The sequence below is a fragment of the Neomonachus schauinslandi genome, chromosome 9 (genome assembly GCF_002201575.2).
Source record: "Neomonachus schauinslandi chromosome 9, ASM220157v2, whole genome shotgun sequence".
Lineage (NCBI taxonomy): Eukaryota > Metazoa > Chordata > Mammalia > Carnivora > Phocidae > Neomonachus > Neomonachus schauinslandi.
In genome coordinates this window covers 115,500,375-115,514,964 of record NC_058411.1, presented here as the reverse complement: position 1 = coordinate 115,514,964, position 14,590 = coordinate 115,500,375, and the positions used below count along the sequence as shown (strand labels likewise).

Sequence of the window (14,590 nt, the reverse complement as noted above, 5' to 3'; positions counted from 1 at the left end):
GATGCACCAATGGACAGAAGAGATCCAGGAAGCCCTGAGATAAACAAATGAAAAGAAACACTTGTGGTAGGATCTGGGGGGTGGGTTTGCAGCTGCTCACTATGTAGGTATTTCAGTTGTTCTGGGTGTATGGAAATTTTACCAATGAAATATCAGGGAAAAAAGAGGAAACTCTACTAGATGTTATAACCAAAAAAATATACTAATGTTTTCCAGTGTATTTTCAAATGGATACTATCTCCATTCTACAAGGAGAAGAAGAACCACTTTCTAAAGTAATTTTTTATCCACCTTGATGACTTTCAAATAGCTGGACCGACAAACTTCGACAGATCTCAAGAGGGGCTTTTCAGATTCTACAGGTCTGGGGTGGATACAGGCATCCATTTCTTTTCAAAGGCTCAACAGTTTCTGATTCATGGCCAAAATCAAGAGCAACTGAATTGTCACTGAAAGTCTTGTTGACTTTTCATAACAACAGGCCTAAACAAGAGTATTTACTGGTATTTCCCTGTGAAAAATACAAGATTAAATAAAATAAGGGGCCAAGTCCAGTCCACAGGCCAAAGGCTTCCAAAAAGTGTTTTATATGTTGCCACAGGAGAGTGATATAGGAAAAATTTCAGGAATAATTGTTTCACTCAATCTTACAATAATCACTATTTATAGTTATCCAAGGCAAAATATATTATAAAACTTAAAAGAAGAAATATTAACTGGGAAGGACACCACAGCAAGATAGCTTGCAATGAAAAGACCTTCATTCACAAAGAGCAATGAAATCCAGGTAGCTCATAATGTTAACTACAATGCAGACAACAATCTCCAAAGTGAAAACAAAATTTCAAAGAGTTACGCTTAAACACTCCTATTCCTATTGCACATTCCAAAATTTCTATAAAATACGATTTATAAAGGTCCTTACAAAATGAAAACTACTAGTAAGAGGTCCTTACCTTTTCTAGGAGGAAGCTCTCCATTCTGGTTTAATTCTGTCCCCATATATACAATTTCTCCATCTTTAACCATTTCATTCCACAAGCCACAGAGCCCATCTCTTGTGAATGCAAGCTGGTAATGATAAATAACATAAACTTACAGAATGATCATACAATGCAATTCTTAAAGAATGATATGATTAAAAAAAACTTACTTCCTCTCATTTATTCAGTCAACATTTAATAAAAATCATCCCAAAAAATATAGTTAAGTGAAAAAGGCACAGTGCATAACAGTATATAAACAATGTTAACTTCTGCATAAGATACAAGAAAAAAGACATGCACATGTGCTCTGGAAAGATAAACCAAAAACGAATAATAATGATTACCTATGGAGAGACACCTGTGACAAGGGAACATGGCAGTACAGATGAATGAAAGCAAGATTTTGAGTAAACTTTATATATTTTTACTTCTAAACATATAAATGATTTTCATCTTCAAAAATTAAAACTAAATCATAAAAAAGAAAAATCTACAACTGGTAAAAAGCAAATTAACCTATGTTTATCACAAAGAAAAGTATTTCAGGGGCCTTTTCAATTATACATCTTTAGTCAAATATATTCTAAAGGAAAAATATCTTAAACTTTACTCATTGGTCTTACTGATAATCATAGTATTGATATTAAAATCTTAAAACTATCTCATATATATTGTATGATACAGCAATGTTAATAAAATAAAACATGTTTACAACAGTTACGTTAGTGTTACTAGCAACAAAGGTTTTAAGTGTGAAAGAGATAAATAGCAAGGATATTTTTAAGAACAAATTGAATTGGAAATCTCAATACAAATTTATATTTGAATACATCTGCTTGGGAAGGAGCTAGAATGAATGACAGACATTCTGAGAGCAATGAGTACTCCCAGCACCCAGACATCAATTTTTTTTTTTAAGATTTTTTTTTTTTTAATTTATTTATTTGACAGAGAGAGACACAGCGAGAGAGGGAACACAAGCAGGGGGAGTGAGAGAGGGAGAAGCAGGCTTCCCGCAGAGCAGGGAGCCTGATGCGGGACTCAATCCCAGGACCCTGGGATCATGACCTGAGCCGAAGGCAGTCGCTTAACCAACTGAGCCACCCAGGCGCCCCAGACATCAATTTTTAAGTCTCACTTCCCATAAACAAAACCTGGGCTCTTGGAGAAAAAAGGCTGATTCCAGGTCCAGGACCAATAAAAATGAGCCTGGAATATTTTGTGTTTGTACCCCAAAAAAGCTGTGTAAGGCCTTATGGGGACTCTACTGGCCAAATTTAAAACAATTTTGAGCATCGAAATACATAACTACAGTGGACTGCAAAAGTAAATAAAAACACAAGTCCACAGTGATATTCAAAGAAAAAAAACCAAAAATGCTCTCACTTGTCAGTACTTATGAGACAAAAAAGGCTTCCCAGAGGAAGAAGCCAATCAGGGCAGGGGCACGATAGACACCCAGAGAAGGCATCCATTCTGAAACTGCAGGGACAACAGAAGCCCTCTTATCAGAAACACAAAACACTTTACACTAAAATGGGCACATCTGTTTGGCCATCTTTTAACGAAAGGCCAGCACCTTTTCTTTATTTACAAGTCCACTAACTTGTTATTTGTCATCATTCAAGCAGGCACCACCCTTATGAGGCATCCACTATTTCCAGTCTCCATTTCTTTACTTTTTTAAAAAAAGATTTTATTTATTTATTTGAGAGAGAAAAAAAGAGCATGCGAGCATGAGCTGGGGGAGAGGGAGAGGGAGAAGCAGACTCCCTGCTAAGTAGGAAGCCTGACGCTTCACTCAACAGGACCCCAGAATCATGACCTGAGCCGAAGGCAGACATTTAACCTACTGAGCCACCCAGGAGCCCCTCCATTTCTTTAATGTAGCAAGAATTAGGGTGCCTGGGTGGCTCAGTTGGTTAAGCTACTGCCTTCGGCTCAGGTCATGATCCTGGGGTCCCTGGATCGAGTCCCACATCGGGCTCCCTGCTCGGTGAGGAGCCTGCTTCTCCCTCTAACCCTCCCCCCTCTCATGTACTCTCTCTCTCTCTGATTCTCACTCTCTCAAATAAATAAATAAATGTAGCAAGAATTAAAGGGCACTCTGTGAGCAATCTCAGTATAGAATTCTTCTAGACTTTCAAGACATTTTTTTTTTTAAAGATTTTATTTATTTATTCATGAGAGAGAGAGAGAGGCAGAGGGAGAAGCAGGCTCCCAAGGAGCAGGGAGCCCGATGCGGGACTCGATCCCAGGACCCTGAGATCATGACCTGAGCCGAAGGCAGACGCTTAACCATCTGAGCCACCCAGGTGCCCCGACTTTCAAGACATTTTCCCTAATCCTTTATAGTTCTCTTTTACCTAACCTGTTCAAGTATTTTTTAGCATCTCACTTTTTTTTTTTTAAGATTTTATTTATTTATTTGACAGAGAGAGAGATAGCGAGAGCAGGAACACAAGCAGGGGGAGAGGGAGAAGCAGGCTTCCTGCCGAGCAGGGAGCCCGATGTGGGACTCGATCCCAGGACCCTGGGATCATGACCTGAGCCAAAGGCAGAGGCTTAACGGACTGAGCCACCCAGGCGCCCTAGCATCTCACTTTTATCCAAAGCATGTGTAGCAAGCAAAACTCTAAGACAGTCTTCAAATCCTCATCCCTTGCTGCACACACATATCCTGTGTAATGCCCTCTGAGTGTGAGTAAGACCCATGAATAAGATGGGACATCACACCTGTGACCAGGTTTTGTTTCCATCTATGGCAAAGGTGAAGGAACTTCTCATATATAATTAAAGTCCCACAACTGTTGATTTCTAGTTATCATAAGGAAGATTATCCTCGGACCTTACTTAATCAGGTGAAAACCCTTCAGAGTATGGGGCCATCCAGAAGAGACATTCTCTGCAGTCACGGAGAGGGCAGCTGCCATGAGCCACCTATGCAGAGGGACAGCATCAAGGAGCCCATGACTCAGTTCCCCAACTGCAAGGAACTAAATTCTGCCAAAGAGCACCCCAATGAGATCCCAGATGAGAGCACAGCATGGCCAACACCCTGACTGCATGCAGCCTGTTAGACCCAAAGCAGAGGACCCAGCTAAGCATTGGCCAGACTCCTGACCCACAGAAACTGGGAAAGAGAATAAACATGAATCGTTTTAAGCTGCTAAATTTACAGCTAGTAACTTGTAACATAGCAACAGAAAACCATTTCAGCATCCAACTTAGTTTTCATAGAAGCAACAGCTTTCTTTCAGCACTCATATTTTATTTGTTGACCTCACTAACAAGATAACAGCCATAAACATACTTAAAACTAAAACATGATTCTTGATAAAAGTATCAACCAGCGGGGGAAAAGTAAAGAGTGAGCCACAAACATTCAGCACCCCTTACGTTTTAATGAGGGAATGGAAAAGCTTGGCTCATTTGCTCATCCAGGTAAGAAGAGGGCTAATACTGCTAGGGTTCAGTCCAGCTCCCACACAACCACATAAGCATGGGAGGCAAACAGGAGCCAGACTAAACAGTCCCATGTGTGCTGTGCTCCAGCAGTTACACGCCATCTTTAGGTGGGCCAGGGAATAAATGATCATAACTTAAGGCATAACTCAGTATCAGTGCAACGGATGGAGACAGAAGAAGAAACTAGAAACAGAAAATAATTTAGAAGCCTCTGTCAAGAGTCTCCCCAAAAAACAGTGACAGCCTAAGCCAAGATGAGGAAAGTACTTAAGACATTTCAGATCAAATGAGACAGATCAGACGTGAAAAGTGAAAAGGAGGCAGGGAACAGAATCAGATGAAAGAGAACTAGCTCGGTATTAACCACTGAGATTTCCACTAACTATGAACATGAGCATGGAGATCCTCTCCCCACACACACATGCATACACTCATATGCACAGCCACATATGTACATACATACATACACACACACATACACAAATACAAATCCAGATCTTAACAGAGTGTCAGGACTAGAGATTCAAATCTCTATATGTTTGTCATTGAAAGTCTTAACAGAGTGTCAGGACTAGAGATTCAAATCTCTATACGTTTACTGATGACTCCTGATGGGAGTCATCAGTAAATGAAATATAGACCACAACCTGCAGGAAATGCCAACGCCCAAAGAGAGTAACAACATCCTCAACCCTGACAGCACATTGGGATTACCCACAAGGTGACTGCATCAGTGTTTCTGGATGCAGTCCAGGTTGAATAACATTGGTGTTTAGAGCTATAAAAAAGGAAAACAAACATGAATTAAAGAATAAGCCAAGGAAGAAGCCCAGTTATGTGGAAACAAGAATTGTTACTACCATGTCAGAAGGTAGAAAAGCAGGGCAGAAGCTGTGTGGAAGGTGGAGACTGGGTATCTGGACGACTGAGGACACAAAGATGTAAATGAACCATGGACCCAAGTAACCACCATTTAAAGCACAATGGTCTGGGCATCTTAAAGGATTTGAGGAAAGAGGAACATTACTAAGGCAACAAAGCAAGCTTCCCTGGAGGAGGACATGAAAGAGCTAGGCTGTGGAAGGCAAAGAGGAAGCCTAGAGGAAAGCATTCCAGGGCAATGGAAGGAAAGCACAGAATCCCAAAGAGAAAGCCAGGAAATCAAAAATAATCACAGCATTGTAAGAACAGCCTGTACAGGAAATAAAAACTACCAATCTGTCATTTTAAGAGTATCTGTACAACTGTCTATTAGCTTGTCTTCATAAATAGCTAACTTCCATTAAAAAGTACCCAATGGGTGATGATATAAGTTTTAAATTTTAACTGTTTTTAGACAGAATCCAGATGCTTCTAATTAGTTTACTTGGTCTTAGGTTCCTTTTCCAATTTGTTTTCACACTCTTACTTTATACCTCTAAAATGACATAGCAGGTAAAGTCATTTTCACCCTGAAAAGCAGACAGTAAGAGGGGTATTAACAGGCTCAGTTCTAAGGAACAGTAAACTAAAACTCAATTATTGACCAGGATCACACAACCCTGAGGCTATGAGAAGTGGGATTTGGGAAAAGGCCTAACTCCCAAGCTTGTTCTCCTCTCAGCAACACCACAACATGCACCCACACATGCAGGGAAGAGGCCTGGGAGAACCACTGAGTCCCCCATATTGATGCTACTGACACTTGAACACTAAAGAGGATTGGGCAAGCCAACCCTTAAAGTATCCATTAAAATGACTACTTCAGGGGATGCCTGGCTGGCTCAGTCAGTAGAGTGTGCAACACTTGATCTTGGGGTTGTAGCTGAGTTCAAGCCCCATGTTGGATGTAGAAATTACTTCAAAATAAAATCTCTTAAAAAAATAAATGACTAATTCAGAATGCTTAAATGACTTATAGGTTAGAAAATGTTTATTTTACTTATCTTTAAAACATGCCTGTTATGTAATCTGTTCAAATACTTGCAGATACTAAAGTAAAGGTATCTGGCTTTTTTTCCTAGCCTTGCAGAAAAATACTTACTAAGCACCTGTTAAACACAGGACAACATATCGACTCCAAAAAAATTTTAAGAAAAGGTTTCTTAAGCAACTGGGGAGGTGAGACAGAAACATAAAGTACCTCTGTTTTAAGACATCGGGCATTTAGGAATAACAAGCCTGAGACCCAAGAGAGGAGTACAGCCCAAAGAACCTAAGGCTGCCTTCCTGAGAGGCACCTGCCAATTCTGTGAGCAGGGCTAAGACCAAGAACTGAGCAGAGCTGCTGAGAGACAGGCTTGAGCCAGGGTCCTCATGGGGGGAAGGCCTGTTAAACACGCCATGCTTTGAATGAAACTTCAAAGGGCCACACACACCAGAAGTACGTAGTGATCAGGAAGAAGCAGATGGCCTTCCTAGGGAAGGAGCCCTATTTTGAATCATTTCAGCCCCCAACTGCGCTGCAGTGACCTGGGACTGCTAGTGCTGTGTGATTGGTAGATCCTCTCCAGAGGGGAAATCGTCACCCAGAGCCTCAAATGATCACAATAATTTTTCAAATATAGTATCTGAAACTCAAACAAAAATAATAATGGATAAAGCAAGATGATGTGACAGAAAAATGAAAAAAATATATAGAAAACAACAGAAACAAATCAAGAGTGGATGCAGAAAACAGAAATATAGACACAGACTCTGTCCTAAAAGGGAGAGCCTGAGCAATGGATTTATTTGGCAGATGCCAGCCCAGGGCAGTGGGAGGCAGGGGAAGGGGGACAAGGGAACACATGAAGCACAAGATACAACATGTTACCACATGGGTAAGCAAACTAAAGCCTAGCCCACAGGCCAAATCTGGCCCACCACCTGATTTAATATGGCCCCTGAGCTAAGAATGGTTGTTGCATTTTTCAATGGTTGAAAAATAATCAAGGAAAATACTTTGTGACACATGAAAATGATGACATTCAAACTTCAGTATCTATAAAGCTTTATTGGAACCCAGACACAGTTGTTTATGTATTGTCTGTGGCATGACAATGGCAGAGTTAAGTAGTTGTTAGAAAGAACATATGGCTCACAGAAATATTTACTATCCTGCTCTTTACAGAAAAAGTTTGCTGACTCCTATGTTACTGCACTGGCCCATACTCCACAGTGAACAGGAGATAACAGCAGATTGTCCACTAGGCACATTCACTAGGCATGTGGGACTCTTATACAAGTTTTGTAAGAAGAAATCATGGAACAGTCCAAGGAGGGAATAAAAAGAAAAGGAATTAAAACACCAGTTCCCTTATCTGTCCTTGCCAAGAGGTGGATGTTCAGTCTATGGGGAGCTAACTCCTGCTCTCCCAGCACCTTGTAGACTGTATCATTGGCTCCATGGTAGACAGCTGGGAAGCCATAATGAACAGCCTGTTGTGTGACATGACATCCAAGACTGAAGTGGAAGGGTCATCCATGGGCATGCTGGATGAGCATGGGGAAAGGGAGACACAATCAAGGAAACTAGAACATAGTAGGTAAACAAAATACCAAAGCACCTGAAACGAAACATTTAAAATAGGTGCATCTTACTAAGTATAACTATACCTCAATAAAATTCATTTAAACAAAACCATGGAAATTTTAGAACCAAAAAATACATTATCTATAATTAAGAATGCTGAATGAGGGGCGCCTGGGTGGCTCAGTTGGTTAAGCGACTGCCTTCGGCTCAGGTCATGATCCTGGAGTCCCGGGATCGAGTCCCGCATCGGGCTCCCTGCTCAGCGGGGAGTCTGCTTCTCCCTCTGACCCTCCCCCCTCTCATGCTCTCTCTCTCTATCTCATTCTCTCTCTCAGATAAATAAATAAAAAAAATCTTTAAAAAAAAAAAAAAGAATGCTGAATGAGATTAAAAGCAGATTAAGAAGGCCTGTGCTTCTTCTGCCTATGAAAGATTAACTTCTTTAGGAGTTACTTCTCCACTATAATCAACTAGAAAATCAAACAAAATATATCAAACAGCCCAGAGCTATGATCCCTAAGAAGGGCAACAAATGAAGCCCTACAATTGCCCAAGCTGACTGCCTAGAAGCAGCTTCCAGGATGCAGCACGGGAAAGGGGAACCCAAATAGAGCCCAGAGGTCTTGCTGAGTTGAGGAGACAGATCAGCTATAAGAGGTTAAAATGACAAGAATACAGGTGAAGGGGGATCTGCAGAGAAAGAGTGAACTCTAAAGATGGGCAGAGGGGACCCCTTGAGTCTTGGGTTGAATACTGAATTGGGCATGGGTTAAGAAAACTACAAAGGCTGGGGAAAGAAGCACTAGAAAGAAAAAGGCAGAATCCCCATGATTCCCAGTCTGAGAAAAGCTTGTGTTTCCACCAACCAAAATGAAAAAGACCTCCTATCACACCAAACACTTGGAAGAGTCCTAAGAAGGATACTGCCTTAGTAAGGCAGATAAATTAGTACATGACTAGAGGTTGTGTCAGATCAGCCTGAACAAACCTGAGGATCAAGCTTTGAAAAAATTAAATTGATCCCAACAAACTTACATGAATGCCAGACAAAACTAATGCTCTTTAAAGAAAGAAAACAAAATCCAGCACAGAACAACATAATATTGTCCAGCATTCAATAAAAAATTACCTGACATGCAAACACACCCATGACCAAAGCAATCAATCAATGGAAATGACAGAAGCAATCAATAGAAATAAATCCAGATGTGATAGAGATGATGGAATTAGCGGACAAGAACATTAAAAACTCTATTATAGATACGTCCAGATGCTCACAAATAGGAAAATATGAAACTGATGACAAGTGAAACAGAAGATATGAAAAGGACCCCTATGGAACACCTAGAGATGAAAAATACAACATCTAAAGTGAAAACTTCAATGCGTAGGATTAATAGGTTAGACAGTGTGTAACAGTTATACTATAATGTACCATGTCTAAGCAGAATGCTATTATATAGTATGTTTTCTCCCTTTTATAACTCATTTACTCTAGGTTCCACACATAACTGTAGGTGCAATGACCACCATCACTCTTCATGTCAATCTACAGTCATTCGGTCATCTAAAGATCCTTCTCTGCTCACTTCCTCAAGAAGAGCTCATGGGAACAGTATTTGTTCATTGATAAAGTTGTGTCCTTTTGCCTGAAAAGTCAGTTTTGGTAGAACATAACATCCTTGCCTCCCATTTTCTTTTCTTGGGAGCCATAAATATGTTACAGAATCTTCTTCTGCAAAAAAAGTCTTATCAAATCTGATGGTAACCTCATATTTATCTTTCCCTTATAAATATTATTAGTCTTTTCTAAGAACCAGAAGTTAGTTTTTAAAAAAGACTAACAAAATGTTTAAAGCCCTGACAAGATTAATCCAAAATAGAGAAAATACAAATAACCAAAATCATGAATAAAAAAGTGAGCTATGCTACCTATCCTACAGACAAAAAAGTAATCAGAAGATGTCATTATGAATATTAAGTTACCTGTATTACAAAATTCTTTTATTTCTACATCTCATCTGTCAACTGGAAAACCTGAGAATAGAATTTACCAAGATGATCACGTTTCTGTTCTTTAATCTACTGATATTCTAAGCATAAAGTAACAATATATACATTTAATAATTTTAAGTTTAATTTTAAATTTTAACTTTTATCTTTACTCATTCTAAATTGATTAGAAGAAGAGACAAATAAATTGAGTTTAATTATTAATATACTCAACAACTTTGATGGACCTCAAGGGCATTATACTGTGAACAAAACCAGTCTTAAAAGATCACATATCATATGACATTCTCAAAATGACAAAATTAAAGAGATGGAAAACAGATTAGTGATTGCCAGGGGTCAGAGATGGTGGGGGAAGGATGGTGTGACCTATAGAGGGGCAAGAGGAAGGAGATCTTTGCGGTGTGATTACACAATCGGCACAGAACTATGCACACATTGTTCCAATGTCAATTTCCTGGTTTTGATAGTATACTATAGTTACATAAGATGTAACCAATGGGGGAATCTGGGTGAAGAGTATACCGTGACCTCTCTACTTTCTTTGCAACTTCCTGTGAGTCTATAAATTATTTCAAAATAAAAAGTTAAAAAAAATTGCATTATACATATCTAATTTCATGCTCCACTTCAAAGAATCCAAAAATAGAAACTGTAGGAGATTCATCTGAGTACAGATTATGCAAGAAAAAGATAACACCATTCTTGGAGCCATGCTCAAAGACACACCCCTAGCCTTACATCAAAACTAGCAAATAAATGTGCATATATGATTTAAGAATAAAAAGCTTTTAAGGTATCATTTTTTTATAGGTCCTTTGCTTAACTGACTTTTTGGTTCATTGAGAAACAACCAATCATATCAGACAGGACTTTTACTTTAAATATAAGAATGGTACTGATTATGTAGCTAACATCTCTTAGCTCTATATTTTATTGCCTCTTCAAGAGAGTTGCAAAGGAAATGGCAATTCAAGGTACTCCACACAACAATCAGAAAAGAGTGTTGAAAAAGTAAAAAGCAGGGCGCCTGGGTCGCTCAGTCGTTAAGTGTCTGCCTTCAGCTCAGGTCATGATCCCAGGGTCCTGTGATCAAGCCCCGCATCGCATCGGGCTCCCTGCTCAGCAGGGAGCCTGCTTCTTCCTCTCCCACTCCCCCTGCCTGTGTTCCCTCTTTTGCTGTCCCTGTCAGATAAATAAAATCTTTAAAAAAAAAAAAAAGAGGGGCGCCTGGGTGGCTCAGTTGGTTAAGCGACCGCCTTCGGCTCAGGTCATGATCCTGGAGTCCCTGGATCGAGTCCTGCATCGGGCTCCCTGCTCAGCAAGGAGCCTGCTTCTCCCTCTAACCCTCCCCCCTCTCATGTACTCTCTCTCTCTCTCATTCTCGCTCTCTCAAATAAATAAATCTTTAAAAAATAAAAATAAAAAAAAAATTTAAAAAAAGAAAGAAAAGGGGCGCCTGGGTGGCTCAGTTGGTTAAGCGACTGCCTTCGGCTCAGGTCATGATCCTGGAGTCCCGGGATCGAGTCCCGCATCGGGCTCCCTGCTCGGCAGGGAGTCTGCTTCTCCCTCTGACCCTCCCCCCTCTCATGCTCTCTCTATCTCATTCTCTCTCTCAAATAAATAAATAAAATCTTTAAAAAAAAAAAAATAATAAAGAAAAGTAAAAAGCATTATATATGTAAAAACCACATATATGCCTGCCATATAACTGGCACTCTTCTAAAGGCAGCTTGTTGCAACATCATAGGCCTGACACATCGTAGGCCTAAACACCTATGAACAAGAAAGTCTAGGATTAGTGCCTGTGTTCTTTATAATATACACATATTAAAAGTTTTCACTGCCTCCAAAAATATTTCCTTTCTAAAGTCACTAAAACCTTCACAGGCATTTCAAACAAAAACAGCCACAGAAAATAGATTTGCTAAATTCTAGGGCTAAGAAACATGTTTCTACCCCACATAATATTAATTAACGAGGTGTCAATTCTGTTCCCAATACAAAAACCCTACCTAAGGAATGGGACACTTCCCACTCCATTTGGGAGAGACATCCCAATAGGGTAAGGGTAAAAGCTGTCAGTATAAGGCTTGCATCTGCAATGTGTCTATAGGAAGGATTCCAAAGAGTGAAACTAAGTCTAAGTCATTTGTTAGGGTAAAACGACATTTGCTCCTCACATTTAATAAGCAATGCTGGAGAAACTATATAAAACCAAGGTCAGCGATCACTTTTTTCATGATATTAAGTAGCTTCAATACCCACAACACATTTTCCCTCTGGGGCACTCTCCAAAACCTATGTCTCTTCATGTATTCCTAGGATGAGTTTGGAGGACTTCTGACTAATATTTGAAATGTCTAAGAAGGGCTAAGCACTATATATTACACTAAATAAATCAAAGGTAAAATAACTCTAAGGCGTAAGTGGTGTTTCTTTTTATGTACATCTGCCTGACTCATCACAGGCACTCAACTCAGCATTAAACTGGTTTTAGATCAAGATGCTAAAACTCATATTATGCAGTTATTCAATTATGATTAAAAAGAAAAACTTCATAAAGTTCTTTACTTCAACAAGTTCTAATAAAACAAACACTAATAAAAAAATGAAGTCTTAAAATCAGTTTGCCTAAATCTCAAGATTTCAGAAATAAGAAATTACTCATCTCACCTCCCCCCACCACACTTTAAAAAAAAAAAATGACAAAGGAAAACAAACAGTAATTGCTAAATAAAAAGCAATGTTTAAACAAAAAACAAACCAAAAGAGTCACTACTATGCCAATTCTTGGCCCAATTCTGTGTGCTTTAATCTAACATTACCCCATTAATAACTGTCCCAAAATCCACAACACAGTTCTAAGCACTTGGCTCTCACACCTACTGGGACTCAACACTTTAAATAAATAAATAAAAAGAGATTATAATACTTCACTACAAGTATCTATGATCAAGTGCTTATAGAATATATGACTCTTGATAAACTGTGATGCACTATGTAAGATTGTATTGAAAACCGGAGATTACCTGAGAAATACTTAAAATGGTTAACCTCAGGAAAGAGAAAAAAAGCCATATATACTACAAAATATTTCAGACACTTCTTTTTGCTGTTAATATGGACTTACAAAAGTAGTTTTTCCAAACGATTTGCAAAGAAAACTAACTTGGGGTAAAAAAAAAAAAAAAAGTCTATAGAAAGATTACTGCTATTATTTATTTGATAATTTCTGGACAAGCTTATAATTACATTATTAAAACATTAGAGAGTCTAAGGCCAACATTTTGTTTCCACGCATTCTTTATGTGAAAACCTGAGCACTCCTCTTAAAAGCCCAGTCACAAAAACAAACAGCTCAACTGAACTCTCGTCTCCCCAGAAACAAAAACACAGGGTCCCATAAAATGAGTGAGTTTCTGCAGGACATAATAAATTACTACATGTCACTTCTTCCCCTCATTAACTGAACATCTCAAAACTATCACGAAACAGTCAACAAGGTTAAGAATACTACAGACCTCTTAAAAATAATAATAGAAAAAATGTTTGCATAAACAGATCTCAAGTTTCTTGCACTTACACATAACTGCAACTAAAATGTAGCCACAATCTATAAAAACTGATACAATAAAGGTGCATTTTAAATTACAGGAAATAAACCTGCTTCTCTAATAGGCAAGATCCGATCTGCATCCTCGTACTTATCCTATATAAAGCCGTAACCAGAAATTTAAATATGGAGGCAGGAACACACCAAGAAAAAAGCATGTCAAAACCCCACCTGTATATCTGTTTTCAACCATTTGGAGTCAAGTCGAGTCTGGGCAGCCAAGCAGAAAGAATCAGAGGGCATCTTTCCTCCAGTTTCCTCACAGTTGTCAGTCCTGCAAGTAGAACATAAATGTTGGAAGACCTAAAGCTTTTCAGAATTGTACCAAGACCCTCCCGCAAGGTTTAATGCGGCAAAAAGAACAGAAAGATGGGAGAGGAGAACAGGTGGGGGAGGGGAGGGAGAGGAGGAGAAAGGAAGAGAAAGATGGAGAGAGACAGGGAGGAGGATGGAAGAAAAAGCCTACTTCCAATACAGGTTAAGAGCCACACACAGGATTCGCCTGGTTTCTGTACTACGTCTGCGAGACCTTGAGAATGGACGGTCACAAGAGACCAAATCACAATGTCATCCCCTTCCCTTAAATCCAAAAGGTAAACACACAGACGACAGGAAGCCCACATTTCAACGACAAATGACAGTAGCATGCATCTACCACTTTATCCCATACCAGTACTGGTGCGTGAAACAAATTAATCAAAAGTCACGTCTGCGGAAAAATCCAAAACAATAATCACTTTGAAATGGAAAGACAGTCCGAGACGCGCGCCGCGGGCGGTCCGCGCAGGCCCAGGTCCGGCGGCCGCGCCAACGCCCGCCGCGCCCCAGCCCGACCGTGCCCTGGGTTCCGACCCGCACTGCCCTAGCGGCTGGCCGCCCTCGCTGCCCCCGGGGATGAGGACCTGACGCGCAAAGGCCCCGCCGCCTCACTCCGGCGGCGTGCGGACACAGCCTCCAAGCCACCGCTGGCTCCGCCGGCGCTGGTGATCCCGGTATCTCTCGCGACCGGAGAGG

At 39.9% G+C, this 14,590-nt stretch overlaps 1 protein-coding gene across 1 annotated transcript in view; it reads right to left on the bottom strand.

Moving 5' to 3' along the window:
- The window catches only part of HERC2 (HECT and RLD domain containing E3 ubiquitin protein ligase 2), a 258,118-nt gene extending 243,565 nt beyond the window's left edge, over positions 1 to 14,553 (bottom strand). Inside the window, exons 1-3 of the mRNA XM_044918185.1 lie at positions 14,479 to 14,553; positions 13,748 to 13,850; positions 957 to 1,071 (exon numbers count right to left, since the gene is read on the bottom strand). Coding sequence (XP_044774120.1) covers positions 957 to 1,071; positions 13,748 to 13,819 — 187 coding nt within the window. The 5' untranslated portion in view covers positions 13,820 to 13,850; positions 14,479 to 14,553. The remainder of the gene's footprint in view (positions 1 to 956; positions 1,072 to 13,747; positions 13,851 to 14,478) is intronic.
- Positions 14,554 to 14,590: the final 37 nt, after the last annotated feature.